The sequence below is a fragment of the Phoenix dactylifera genome, chromosome 8 (genome assembly GCF_051530095.1).
Source record: "Phoenix dactylifera cultivar Ajwa chromosome 8, Ajwa_hap1_PhDact_Kaust_v1.1, whole genome shotgun sequence".
Classification (NCBI taxonomy): domain Eukaryota; kingdom Viridiplantae; phylum Streptophyta; class Magnoliopsida; order Arecales; family Arecaceae; genus Phoenix; species Phoenix dactylifera.
The window spans coordinates 3,943,143-3,957,798 of NC_143197.1; the positions used below are offsets into that span (position 1 = coordinate 3,943,143).

Here is a 14,656-nt window from a genome sequence, read left to right on the forward strand (position 1 = left end):
AATGCATAAGAAAGGTGTTGAGGTTGGAGGCATGAGACTTTGAGGGCTCGTTTGGTTCGCGGGAAGCATTTTCCTTCCTAGGAATATGATTCCTGGAAAACAAATTCCTAGGAAGAGGATGCCTAGGAATGTATTTTTGGTATGTTTGGTTGACCATGGGAAAGTGACAAATTTCCAAGGTGCTTATGTTTGGTTGGCCATCCACTTTCCTAGGAAAGTTATATATAATTCCTATTATGCCCTTAATAAAAATTAGATTTTTAATGCCTCTTTAATGCTTCTTTAATGCTGAAGGGACTTTTTGGAAAAAAGTAAAAATGGAGTGATTCCCGCCTCATGGGAAAGTAACTTTCCCATGTTTCTCATGGGAAAGACTTTCCCATGAAATGTGGGAATCACATTCCCATGGGAATATAACTTTCCCTTCTCTCTCCTTTGAAAACTCCAACCAAACAAGAGGCATCTCATTACTTTCCCGTTGACCACACTTTCCCCCCTTCTTTTCCCGCGAACCAAACGAGCCCTGAAAGGTGGCTGGACTTGTAGATTGTTGCAATTGGCTATAATTAGGTAATCGGGTTCATATGCATTCATAATATTACTAAGTTTCAAGCAAGTCATGATTTCACCGCCTCTTGCAACTCTCATCAACTCGCTCCAAACAGATATTGTATTATTCATAGGATTATCAAGAATGAGCTTATTTGAAAGCGTACGGCAGGACAGTAAACGGTATTTTTATTCAAACCATTATGTTTCGATTTTAAGTAATTGGTGCGAGCAAATGACAATTTGGTTCCCAAATTCGTTTAAAATTCTACATCTCGAATCCATTCTAAATCCGATTAAAATTGGTATAATAATTCCAAATCCATCCAATCGAAATTGGTAAACTCATTAAGGGTTGAACCTATCCGATTAATTATTATACGGGTCAAGCTATTTGAGCCGTGTCGAGTATATGATCTGAAATTAAAAAAAAAAAGAAGAAGTATTAAGACAGAAAAGGAAGAGAAAGTATCCGTTTGCATACTAATCGGTACATAACTACAGCATAAATATCTATCATTTATAAATATATCGATTCGGATGACGGGTATTCGGGAGTCAAATTCCAAACTTTTTTCGCATTCTAGAGTTTTGCTAAATGAGTTCTATTAAGTTTTGAGATGAGGCAGATACCTTAAAAACTATGCCTTACTGCCATCCCAAATGATGGAAATGAGACCTTGCTGGATAGAGAAGCACATTGTAAAGGGTTTTATTTCTTTTCTTTTCAGTACACATAACGGCTATTTCTCTTTTTAAAATGAATATAACGGTTATGTCTTTGATCAAACTCTTGGAGCGGAATGCGCGTCGAACGCGCGCGCCTTGCGGACGCGTCTAAAAGATCCAGCAACCTCAATCCTTGATGACCTCGCAGGCACGGATCTTTTTCTTAAACCTTGTCGTATAGCTTCTTCCTCGTATTCCTTAGCAAAGAAAGGCGACATCCTTGAGAGTCAGAGCAGTGGCTAATGTCCCCTTTGGCCTCTCTCGCCAGGTGCCAAGAGACGGTGTGGAAGGACCTACGTGATAGATCAGAGTGTGGGACTGCATGATATACATCTTCACGGATTGCTGATATATTCTTGACAACGAAGTTGAGGGCATCCATTATTCATGGTTCATCGTTCATCATGATTGATATATCTCAGAACTGGTATCTGTTAAGGCAAACCGACCCATAAAAGCTTGTTATTTAGTCGCGGATTGACCATTCAAAATTTACCATATGACCGACCCAAAAGATGTATGGAGAATTCTCTATATTTCAAATATTTTTTACGGCTGGCAACAACTCGACCGTAATCGCTAACTATTTACTAACAAATGCGATACTTAAGCTATCCCACGATCCAAAAAACTCGGACGAGATATGCAATGTGTTGCCTTATCAACCAGCGTATGGTCCCAAATTACTCGACAATGATCTCTGACCCTCGCCTATATATTACATTTGCAGAAGCCCTCCACGTAAACTCTCTTTCGACTCTCTTGCATTGCCTTTCTACCACTTTCAGATCTCTCCCTATTTTTTAGAGAGTTGCATCTGACTTAGATATCATAAGGTCCTCCATCGAAGCGTAGTAGTCTCGAAACATCGCCACGAAAGCATGCAGCAATGCCATTCGATTTCTCCGATTTAGATATTAGATGAGCCGCGATCTGTAACGACCCCACCAACTCAGTACTTGGGTCTGGCTGGTTTCACAATGATCATTTTTCAATATCAACTAAAAGGTAGAGATATGTTTCGATTCACAATCCCAGTACCGTTGGCAGGTTATCGCGAGCTTGGTAATATCACCGACGACATAGTCTTGATTGTCTTTGCCTTGGAAATTAAGCCCGGAAAACACATAATTGAGGGCAGGATTTTCTGACAATGTTTAGAAACGCATCAAGCAGCTTATTATAACTTCTTGTCTTTTTCAGTCTATGTATGGTTGATGTCCATGGTTCCATCAGGCAATAGATTGACAAGCAATTCATGGGTCTACGTCAAACTATCAGATCATTATAGCCTTCTACTATTCCAAGCCTATTTCAGAACATAATCTTCCAATGTTCTTTTATGGCATATTTGATTTGTGTTGAGCGTATTGAATCATTGTCATCTATGTGCTCTGGTTTCCTTATGGTTGTTTCCAAGATGATCAAGTCATTCGAGTTGATCAAATTAACTGAACATATTTTTTTGGAAATTAAAAAGAAATCACTTGCCCATGTCAATTTATGCACTTCTAGATGTGGGATTGGGCTCAACCCAAGTTTGAGCTGCCTAACACGCTCATCGGATAGAATTTCGTTGAGATTTTATAAATTTATATCGAGCCTAAGTACTCAATCTCAAGTTGGTTGCATTCGGATCAAGAATCTTAGCTTATGGTTGTTTCCAACACGATCAAGTCATTCGAGTTGATCAAATTAACCGAACATATTTTTTTTGGAAATTAAAAAGAAGTCACTTGCCCATGTTAATTTATGCACCTCTAGATGTCGGGTTGGGCTCAGCCCAAGTTTGAGCTGCCTAACATGCTCGTCGGATAAAATCTCATTGAGATTTTATAAATTTATATCGGGCCTAAGTACACAATCTCAAGTTTGGTTGCATTGGGATCAAGAATCCAACCTAAACCTGTTTGCATGATACATACATAAATAAATAAATAGATCAATAAATGAATCATATCCATGATCTGTACTTATATATTTCATATAACTACATCTATAATCATTCTAAATTACAAAATTTTGTAACAAATGTGCAATCAAAATGCATTCGTGGTTACAGCCCAAGCCCAACGGGCATTAAATCGAAAAACATTCCAAACCTTTTCTTTGCTTTAAAATTCTTATTATTTTAATTTTAACCCAATTAACATGATACTAACCTACGGCAACTTGAGTTTAACTGAAAATAGAGTCCGGTTGGGTTGGATTAGAGAAATCCCATTTCAAATCAGGTTAGATTGTGTTAAACTGGGACAAAGATAGAGATTGGTTTGGGTTACAATTAGATTTCGATCCACCAAAGTATCTAGTTGCAGCCTTATTCATGCAAGCACAAATCTCCTGGCTAGGGTTCATTTCTTGGGCTAGTTGCTGCTCCCATATTCTAATCTATTTGATTAATAAATCAGCATTCCTTTCCATACAAAGTTATCGATCTCATGGATGAGCTCGTGCATGCACATAATGTCATGGGCACTTGACATGGGAGAAAAAGCTAGTAAGCTAGCTGACACTCGCGCCCTTATTCCCTGCTAATACGGTGACTGCTGCTACCCATTTAATTTCCCATTTCCTGGATGGCAGTTTCAGATTGTTGCCACACATGAAAAATTATGCTATCCTGCGGGACTATCAACTGTGTTAGAGCTGCGTCAGGGCGGGGAAAACCATTTTTCTCTCAAATAGGTAGTGTTGCTGCCGAGAAATAGTATGCCGAGGCATCGAGCCGGTGAGGCTGTTGGAAGGCTCAGCGATCAACCGTTTATGTTGTATAGATCGACGATGCTCCTGCGGTGGTGTTGAAAAGTTGAGGTTGTGCTTGAATCTTCGCTCCAACATCGGGCTTAACCTAAAACAATAGAGACGAAAACATTCTTTTCCTTAAGAATATCCAATGGAGGATCCGTCGATACCTAAATCAAAAATACTCTCAGAGAACAGTGAAAGTTGAGAGTGGCATAGCAACATCACGATAGTATGTGAGAGCTCGAAAGCATTTACTTGGAGGGTTCCCGATTGTATTAACGAGCGTCGGCACTTGTCGCCGAAGGATTTAGGCATGGGGATCTCACCCTCTTTGGCAAGCCATTGCACATTCTAAGGATTACATACGGTTGTTTTGCACGTACATCACTCTCCATGCATATAATCAAGGCCTCCCGAGGGAAAATTTTGAAATTCAAAAGACTCTTCGCACGCTTCTAGACTGGCCATGTGTCGGGTCTTTGTTGAGTGGATAAAAGCTTCGTGGAAGGGTTTGATTGGCTGATCCTTCAAGTCGGCTATAGTCAATTCTGAGGCCTATAAGAAATTATTCCGATTGGATGTGGAAACGTAGAAGAACGTATCTTTGTCATATTAGTAATAGGCTAGGCTGGGCTTATTTTTTGGTAATTTGGGCTGGGCTGGATTCAGTTGTAGTCGCATACCATGCCGCCCAAAAGCCAGCGCCTGAACCAGACCACTTCACCGTTTCAAGAAGGACTCGCTCCTTGCACGCAGATCAATGGCAGCCTTTGCCGGTACTCCCAGTTGTGTCTAATGTCCCCCAAAAAGCATGAGGCACTGCTCGACAAGAAGCAAAGATTAGAGGGAAAGCGAGAGGGCCGTGACGAGCGCAAAAGAATGCGGTCCAATTACCGCTCGGTGATTGTCGTACCCCTCCTCCTCAGCTGGGGGGCCATGGCCATGGCGCTGGGGGTGAACTGGGGGACCTCCTCCTCCTCCCACCCTCTCCCGCCATCGACGGTTGTGCCGGGTCTCCTCAAGGCCAACAACATCACCAGGGTGAAGCTCTCCGGCTCCGACCCCGACGTGATGGCGAGCCTCTCCGGCTCCGGCATCCAGGTGACGGTGGGCATCCCTAACGAGATGCTCCGCGCCCTGAGCTCCTCCAAGAAGGCCGCCGCCAGCTGGGTCCACGACAACGTCACCCGCTACTTCCCCACCACCTCCGGCGTCGGCGGTGGTGGTGTTCGAATCGAGTAAAATTTCTCTCTCTCTCTCTCCCTCTCTGCCTCTCTCTCTGTGTCTCTGTCTCCTTTTCGCCTCTGTCCGGGGTTTTAGAGGGGTTTTAAGAGTATGGGGGTTTGAAGATATCCAATGCTTCTTTGTTTTGGTTTTGGCGTTGTGTTCAGTGGATGCCTGTTCTATTCTCATTCGTCCATTGTTGGATCTTGGCTTTTTATTATTATTAGTTCTTTTTTTCGTTGAGTTCGTCTATTGGCATTTGGGGATGAATTGGGTGGTTCACTGTGATATGGTTTTGCTCAATTCTTTTGTTAATACTCAGTTAGTTACATCTTCTGCTGCATTTTACCTTTTCTTTATTCCGATGCTTTCTGTTTGTATGGCTATTGCAAGTCTAAAATATTCACCATTTATCTTTCATTGCGTTTCATGATCTACTTTGTGATTTGTAATGCGGGTTTATTGAGATATGATTGTGCTCGCAGTGCTCAGAGAGAGGGTGGGAGGAATTAATTATTAGAATATCAACTGACTTAAATTTTTTGTAGATTAGTGTATATGAAAGCAACAGCTTGCATATTTAAGGCTTCAAACTTATTTATTTTCTCTCTGTTTCTTGTTTTATAGGGTGTTGTAGGCCATTCATCTTCATGATATATGTAGACATGATGCAACAGAGAGATGCCTTTAATATCAAATTTGAGATATATCTGAAGAACTTGTTGAGTTGTTCTAATTTCCCATTAGAATGTGGAAATGCTCTTACTGTCAACATCTGTGATGCATCTCGATAGCCATCAAAAGAAAGATTTATATTTGCCAAAGCAAGTCTTTTAGTATTAGGATGAACAGTTATGTGATGCAGAAAGTCTTTTGTTGAGATAAATAATTTCAGTATTAGTGGTTTGGACAAGTTGTGATACAAGTTTGACAAGATATACAAGCTATGATATACCAAGTATGAAGCAAGTTGATGATGATACAGTTTCCATGCTAAATATAGATTTCTAAAATAGGGACTGAATGGTTTGCCCATCAAGCATTAGGAAGAAAATCAGTATAGTTTAGATGAACTTAAAATATTGAGAAGATGTACCATAAGGGATAAGTCAAGTGCCATGCTTTAAAAATATGCATGGTACAGGGAGACCACTTAGGTATTTTCTATGTGGGTGAAATATCTACATGGCAAGGTAGCAAAACAATTTGCAAGCTAAGATTTTTGTTGAGATTAATGTTGATTAGTGTTTTAATCAATGTTTGGACATTCTTTTCGGTAAAGGACTAAACTATCACGATATTTTATTTGTGCCAGCTAGAGATTGACATAGTATGATGTATCATGCTAAGCACTAACATGTAGGGGTGTGCAAAAAAGTTGGCCAAACCATGAGCCTGACTTGAACCGGTCTCTTCGGTTCAGTTTATATCGATGTTTTTTTAGAAAAACATAGTTTGGTGTCAGTTTGAGAAATGCTTGAACCAGAAAAATTCGATTCCGTTTTGGTTTGAGTTTTTAAAATTTTAATTCAAACCAGACTGACTTTTTTTTTCTTTCAAGGTCGGCAATACCGGTATCGAGACTCATATCAGTTGCCAGGCGATATGGTCTGGTACTGGTACTATGCCGTTTCGGATTCTTTTTTATTTTCATTTTTGAATTGAAGTCGGCATGTGATTTGCTGACTTTAGTTCAAACTTCTAAAATGAAAAAATATTCAAAATGGAATATAAAAAAAAAAAAGAGAGAGGGAGGGAGGGAGGGAGAAAGGGGGAGGGCCGTCTCGGCAAACCCTAGCCCTGAGCCGAGCGCCATGTTAGACAGAGAGTGGGAGGGAGGGAGGAAACCACTTAGATGCGCGATGGCCGCCGGGGGTGGGAGGGTGTTAGCGAGCGGTGGTGACGAGCGGAGAGTAGGATTCCTCGCAAGGGAGCGAGCTAGTGGGGAGAGTGGGGTTTAATAGCGAACCGAGGGTCGTCTCAAATTTAAGACCTGAGCCGTACCGGTCCCTAGCCGATCCAGTTCGGTACATCCCGAACACAATGGTTTAGCACGACTCAACCTTCCTTGTTTTCTCTTATATATAAAATAAAATTTTCATATTAAGACTTAGCCTAGCCCATTGAACATTTAACCTAATAAACCGAACCGAATTATCTGGTAGGTTTCAAGTAGTTTTTATACATGGTTGGTTCGGTTTCAGTTTCAGTTTTGGGTAACTAATATAATCGGTTTGATTTCAGGTTTATCTTCAAACCAATCTGAACCAATCGTGCACACCCCTACTGACATGCAATGGCACGAAAAGATATGCATCAATGTCTAATGATATTCTAGAAGCATGTGAAGAATAAATCATTTGGAGTAATCTCAATGACAGCAATTTTGATGTACAAGAATGTGTGCTATATTAACAACCCTAATCCATAAGTTGCTGTTAAAACAAAATTCATATAAAGTATTGAAGAAAATAAAGTAAAAGAACTGTATGGAATTTATAAAATAAAGTTGAAGCTGCTTTTTTGTATTCTTAAAAAAATTAAGATAATGATAGATAATCACACTGAAATTATTAAGGTTGGGTCTATATATTCATTAGATCTTCCCTAAACATATAAAATATCTTTGAGTAGTTCAGGGGTGACAGTGTTATGAATATATGACAAAAAGTGAAGTAACAGAACCCTATATAATTTCTAGAATATAGTTAAAAACAATTCATTTAATGTATGAATTGAACACTTCTTAGGAAAATGATAGATAATTATAATGCAATGCTTAAGATTGGTCTATAGATCTAGCAGATCATCCCTAAACACATAAACATTATGGTTTGATTTGGTAGTTTGGTGGTGATGCCTTACATATTATAGCATTGTACGTTAGCCATAGTCAATATGGCACCATTATTCATTTAAATCATGTAAAACTTAATTGTTTCTACATAGTCCCTTGCATTTGCTGAAGAATGAACAAATCTCTGATTTTTTTTGGCTGATTTGAGTGTTTTCAAACAACAAATATTTTTCTTAAATTTAAATGAAAAAGGTGAAAACTTAGTTTTTCATTTGTTTTCTTTGCCTTTGAAAAAGCCATTCAGGATCTTCATGTCAAATATGTGTTTTGAGTCAAAACATCAAATCAATCCAATGCCTTTCCTTTTTATTTCAGATAGGTGATAAATGTATGGGAGAAGATAGTTGGTTCAGAATCATATCTAAACAGATAAAGGTTTTCCTTTATTCAGGTGCCATTGTGTATATAATGTATCAACTTGGATTATATTTTACAAGTTTGTTGCACTTTAGTGCTCTCTCCCCTTCATAAATGCACAATGAGGCCCGAAACCAACATGTTATGGCAGTACAGGCAGGATAAGTGAGTGAATCACATGAAAAATGTAGGCTGTGGTCATTCTGACATGATTATATAAGCTTGTGTCTATTGAAGTTATTTTTAACAAAAATCTGGATTCTTTATACTGAAGATAGACATGCAAACATTCCAGCTTTATCTGTCAGATTAAATAAATCTTATGTCCATAGTCATCTTAATTGAGGTTGATGAAGGCAATGATGATTATGCATTCATATTTGATACATATTTCTCATACGCTATATTGAAGATCTGACTTGGAAACTAATAGGGCGCCAAAAGACCATATAAGTACAACAGTGAAAAGTTTAAAACATGACAACTAATAATTTTTATATATTACTTGTGCTGAAGGATCATAACTAAATCTAGCTATAATTTGAATTTCCCTATCTTGATTTTCTAAAATATGCCACTTCATTCTAAGTGACATTGAATGTGATTAACAGAACCTGGTCGAAATTAAGACTCGTGTAAAATTTAATAGATTGTCTGTATATTTTTAACATGTTATGTTCTGATGTTAATTTATAAATGTGAATGTTTTCTGGATATTGAATCTCAATAAACAAGTAAGGGACTTCCTCCTAATTGGAATATATTGTATTTTATTTAAAGCAAAGCCCAATGGATATTCTTCAAGATTCTTTCACCAATATGATTGAATCAAAACAAAAATAATCATGAAACTGATTAACAAGAAACATCAGATTTTAAGGAAAAAGACTGATGCTCTCAAAAGCCCAAAATGCACGCACAGAGAGCTGGCACCACACTAAATTTCAAAAATTGAAGCAAAATGAAAACAATAATAGAAGATAAGGGGGGAAAGAACAGCAAACAGCATGATATATGGATAATTTGAACTTGGGCTTACAGATGAGATACTCATTAACTGACATCTTATGACTCTAAACATGTCCCTTCCATAATGAAATTGCAAGAAAAGGGAATAAAGAATTATGCATGCAAAAGATTATAAGTGAAAACTAAATGCAAAGAGATGTGCATGCTCTATGGTGAAGAACAATCCTTTCATTGAATATAAAGTTACATGAAGTAGTGGTGTTGATTTGGGCTTACAGATGAGATACTCATCAACTGACATTTTATGACTCTAAACATGTCCCTTCCATAATGAAATTGCAAGAAAAGGGAATAAAGAATTATGCATGCAAAAGATTATAAGGGAAAACTAAATGCAAAGAGATGTGCATGCTCTATGGTGAAGAACAATTCTTTCATTGAATATAAAGTTATATGAAGTAGTGTTGTTGATTAATATTTTCTTAAACAAATACTTAAGGTAGGAACTTTTTTATTTTTGACGGAAAAAGAGGCCGAGACTGCTCTAAGTGAATGGACTTAATTACATTCATGAATGCATCAGCCTAATTGATGCTAAATTTGTCGTGCAACACCTTTTCCTTTTCATCAATTCTCAACTTGGCTGCAAGGCTTGTGAATGTTCATTTTTCTAGATCCCATATCGATTTCTTATGGTTGGTTCACACCACTTCTACCCACCAGTCAGCAAATCTTCTTAGGGTAGGTCCCTGTGCAAAGCTCAGTTGTTGACTGAGGCTGTTGGACCAATTGATTTGTGATATTTCCTTGATAGATTGGAATTGTTAGCAAACAGCTTATCAATTGGAGGTTATCATAATCTCGATCAAGCAAGATTTGCATTATAATTCACTTGTCATGCAACAGAACTGGTTGTCTTAAGTAGTTTCACTCTGCTGAACTGACATGCTTGTAATTTCTGCTTTCTTTGGTCAGCCATAATTATTCGATAAGTAATTTCACTTATAACTTTTTATATCTAGTATTAAATTCTCATTTCATCATTGTATAAAGATTGGTAACATCATGTTAGCCTGTGCTGTAGAGATGAAAACCCAAAATAACTGATGTAAAGCCTATGTATTCAGTGTGCTAACAGAAACTTCTTACAGATACATTGCTGTGGGCGATGAGCCATTCCTCAGCAGCTATGGGCAGCAATTCCAACATTTTGTAGTTGGTGCAGCAACGAACATTCAGCTGGCCTTGACTGCTGCGAAGTTAGCAGACAAGGTGAAGATCATTGTTCCCTGCAGTTCTGATGCCTACCAGTCTGACATGAACCTCCCTTCAAAGGGTCACTTCAGGCCTGATCTCATCAAGACAATGACCGAGCTCCTTTCTTTTCTCACCAAGCATGGTTCACCTTTTGTGGTTGACATCAATCCTTTCTTAACGCTTCAGCAAAATAAGAATCTTTCTCTGAATTACTTTCTCTTCCAATCAAAGTCGCATGCAGTAACTGATGGACACAATAAATACAAAAATTACTTTGATGCTAGCATTGATACCTTGTTATCATCCTTGTCAAGGGTTGGTTTTGATGACATGGACATTATGGTTGGGAGAATAGGATGGCCTACGGATGGAGCAGTGAATGCCACACCTGCTGTTGCCCAGACCTTCATGCAAGGCCTAGTTGATCATTTGAAGAGCAAGGCTGGAACCCCACTTAGACCAAAAAGGCCATCAAGAGAGACCTATATTTTTAGTTTATTAGATGAAGATCAGCGAGGCATAACCACTGGAAATTATGAAAGACATTGGGGCATTTTTACCTTTGATGGCCAGGCTAAGTATAATGTAGATTTGGGCCAGGGCTCAAAGAATCTGGTAAATGCTCATAATGTGGAGTATCTCGCCTCCAAATGGTGTGTGGTGAACAATAACAAAGACTTGTCGAATGCTTCTGCCAGTGCTGCAGATGCATGCTCCAGTGCTGACTGCACGGCTTTGTCTCCTGGAGGCTCTTGTTTTGGAATCAGTTGGCCTGGGAATGTGTCTTATGCTTTCAACAGCTACTATCAGCAGCATGACCAGAGTGCAGATGGCTGCGATTTTGGTGGGTTGGGGCTGATAACTACCGTCGATCCATCTGTAGATGATTGCAGATTTACCATTGCGCTTCGTACATCGTTTTCTGCTTCTGTTTATGAGAAACTAGGTTTGTGGTGGACTATAGTTGTAGGTGCCTGTGTTTGTTCTTATCTGCTCGGGTTCATTTGACAATGATTTTGTTGAGCAAATTTTGTTTTGGATGATTTGAGTACTTGATGGAGCTGTATTGTAGCACATGAAGTAGATCTTCGTAGGCTTATAAATTATTTTCAAGTTACCAGCGCAAATCATTCAGAAGTAATCGTGCTGGGATTTATCGGCTTCAATCAGATTTTGATGCTTGACTGCTTGCTTTCAGTGAGAGTTTGGGTTGTCTTTGCTGCCTTTCCTGAAACAGCTATTGATCTTCTAGGTGCGTAAAGCAGTATTTTATATTAAAATTTGGACCGAGCCACTGTGTTGTGGCAATCAAATTTGCATTTATTCTCAGCTTGGGATTGATAGCAACTGCCAAGTTCAGTTTTACCTGCTTGCATGTGAAGGAGAAGAAGAATGCTGGAATGACCTTTTCTATAGACACCTAGACTCAGGCAATGTAAGCTGTTCATCTCCCATATCTTTGATTCAAGCTACTCTCCCTTATTTTTGATCTCATGCTAATCTTGGTATCTTAATACCTTTATAATTTCAAAAAGAAACAAAACCTGTTCTCAAGCGACTAAGATTTTTTTTTTCTTTTTGTTTTTCCCTTTTTTTTTCTTTTTGTTTTACCCCCTCCTACATTATTTCTATCTTTCCATCAGAACAAAACTTGATAGGCTGGAAAGGCTCAGGCATTCGCTCGGGGTTAAATAGCTTTTTATCTTTTATTTATTCTTTTTTTTTTGTTGGTGGCTTATGGTATTCACTGGTTGGTAATACTTGGGGTTCAAACACAATTGGATTAGAATAGAACTCTGGTCTCTGGCCTACTGGTCTTTATCGTTCCTGCTGCTGCTTCGTGCATTCTGACATGGGGACCTGGCAATGGCTTGGATTCAATCCTATAACCGGGAAAAAAAAAAAGAAGCCAAAGACTGATTGTAGCATGATTTGGCCTAATCGGGCGTTATGGGTCTGCTAGAGATGGGCATCGGGCCGTGCCGGGCCCGGCCCGGCCCAGGCCCACCGGGCCACAGACCAAACGGGCCGTGCCTGGCACGGCCCGCTTAACCTAAAGGCTAAGCCCGATACGGCCCTAGGCCCGTGGGGTGGCGGGTCATGCCGGGCCCGGCACGGGCCGTCTGTTCAAAAAAAAAATAGCCGTTATGGGTGGCCCATAACGACTATTTGTGGCTTTTTACCTATTTTGCCCCTTCCAACAGCCATAAAACGGCTAATTTGAGAGGTATTTTGGGGAAAAAAATTGGAATCCACGAATCGTGCTAGCCCAGGCCCTTATGGGCCGTGCCGGACTCGGCCCGCGGGTCAGAAATCCTTAACCCAGCCCGGCCTCCTTTTATGAGCCGTGCCTGGCACGGTCCGCTTCGTGCCAGGCCGTGCCGGGCCAGGGGCGGCCCGGCCCAATGCCCACCTCTAGGGTCTGCTTTCTTATTTATTGATGTAGTCTCACAGCTGAGCAATTTGTCTTTCGACACTAGTAGCTAACTCGCAGGATGACAAAAGCAAGCAATATAAATTGATTTGCACCCTGAATTCTGGACCATCATGCAGCAGTTGCAACAGGGTTAGCCAAATTATCGAAACCCAAATCCACATCCATATTCGGGGATTGTTGTAGGTCGTATGTGGGTCCAAAGGGAATTCAAAAAATAAAAAATTATTTCCAACACTGTGTGTACCATGTGGTTGTGCATGCAGCTAATTATTACCGCTTATTCTTATAGCGGTGCATCGAAATGAACACTTGATGAATAAGGGCCATAGGAATAACCTGTTGTAATTGGCTGCATGCATAACCACGTGGTGCACTTATTCAATGTAACGAATAATCTCTTCTCAAAATTTGGTACACAAATCGGGTATGATCATTGGATAACATACTACCTGCTTTTAGCCCCTTTGCCCTCCTGTTATCTGTGAGTTTTCTTATGATGTCTCATCAAATATTTCGGCTTTTGTGAGTTTCCATTTTGATCAAAAATAGGCAGGTTTTTGATCCCGTTCTATGTGTACAAGGCTGGGCCGGACATCTATGTATATAGAAACCAAGTATCTAATGACTTTGTAGAAGCCAAGTATTTCCATGCCCACGTTGAATGGATAACCTGCTTGGGTGGCAGGCGACGCTGCCATCATGATGAATATGAATGAACCATTGTAAACCACATGCCATGTCGCTCAGCTGTTAATAATTCCACAAACGCACCATTCTATATAAACCTTTTAGCCCTCATGAAACACAGGATGTTTTACACCAAGCTAAATGGTTTAAATATGAACATTATATACAAGAAAGAAAAATAAGTTGAGTTATATAAAATTTGATAGATATTCCATTTAGCTTACTATATCAGAGCAGTGAGATAATCTTAAGTTATATCCAAGATTCAAGATTTTTTTTTTTTTTTAACGCATAACCTAGTAAGGCTAAAATAGGATCGGATATGGATTGGATACTAATATATCTATATCCATATTTGTTTTGTCTGACGAATACAGATACTGATGTTAGTCAATTGAAAAAAAATTATATTCATGTTTGTTTCAAACGGATACGAATACAAATTAGATATCGAAAGCAAGAATATAAATATGGATATAAGTTGGATAATTAATCATTATGACCATAGAATCAAATATATTATTAAGTAGATAATAAATCAAATTAATAGCATAAATGTGGTCATTTATTTTTTTTAAAAGTTCATTAGTACTATATAAAATTAAATAGGATTACAAATAGAATCGGATATTTGGATACGGATCGGATAGTTATCTATCCATATCCATATTTATTTTTTTTAGGGATATAGATATTAATTAGATGCTCAAATTTCTATCGATATCCGGATAAATTCAGATAGAGAAATAGATCAAGACAAATATTATCCAATCTACTTTCATCCCTATATTCTAGTGACTAGACTAATCTGCCCCTACCTAATTAGGCCTATTGCTTTAAAA

At 38.9% G+C, this 14,656-nt stretch overlaps 1 protein-coding gene across 1 annotated transcript; it reads left to right on the forward strand.

Annotated features, from left to right (window-relative positions):
• The first annotated feature begins 4,783 nt into the window (after positions 1-4,783).
• LOC103717479 (O-Glycosyl hydrolases family 17 protein) lies at positions 4,784-12,244 on the forward strand. The gene is made up of 2 exons (XM_008805885.6): positions 4,784-5,264; positions 10,585-12,244. The coding sequence occupies exons 1-2, from the start codon at positions 4,822-4,824 to the stop codon at positions 11,696-11,698; spliced, it is 1,557 nt and encodes a 518-aa protein (XP_008804107.5). The 5' UTR covers positions 4,784-4,821; the 3' UTR covers positions 11,699-12,244.
• Positions 12,245-14,656: the final 2,412 nt, after the last annotated feature.

Coding starts and splice junctions, on each gene's coding strand:
- LOC103717479 (XM_008805885.6), top strand. CDS start 4,822: ATGTCCCCCAAAAAGCATGAGGCACTGCTCGACAAGAAGCAAAGATTA. Junction 5,265..10,584: donor GGTGGTGGTGTTCGAATCGA/GTAAAATTTCTC, acceptor AACTTCTTACAG/ATACATTGCTGTGGGCGATG.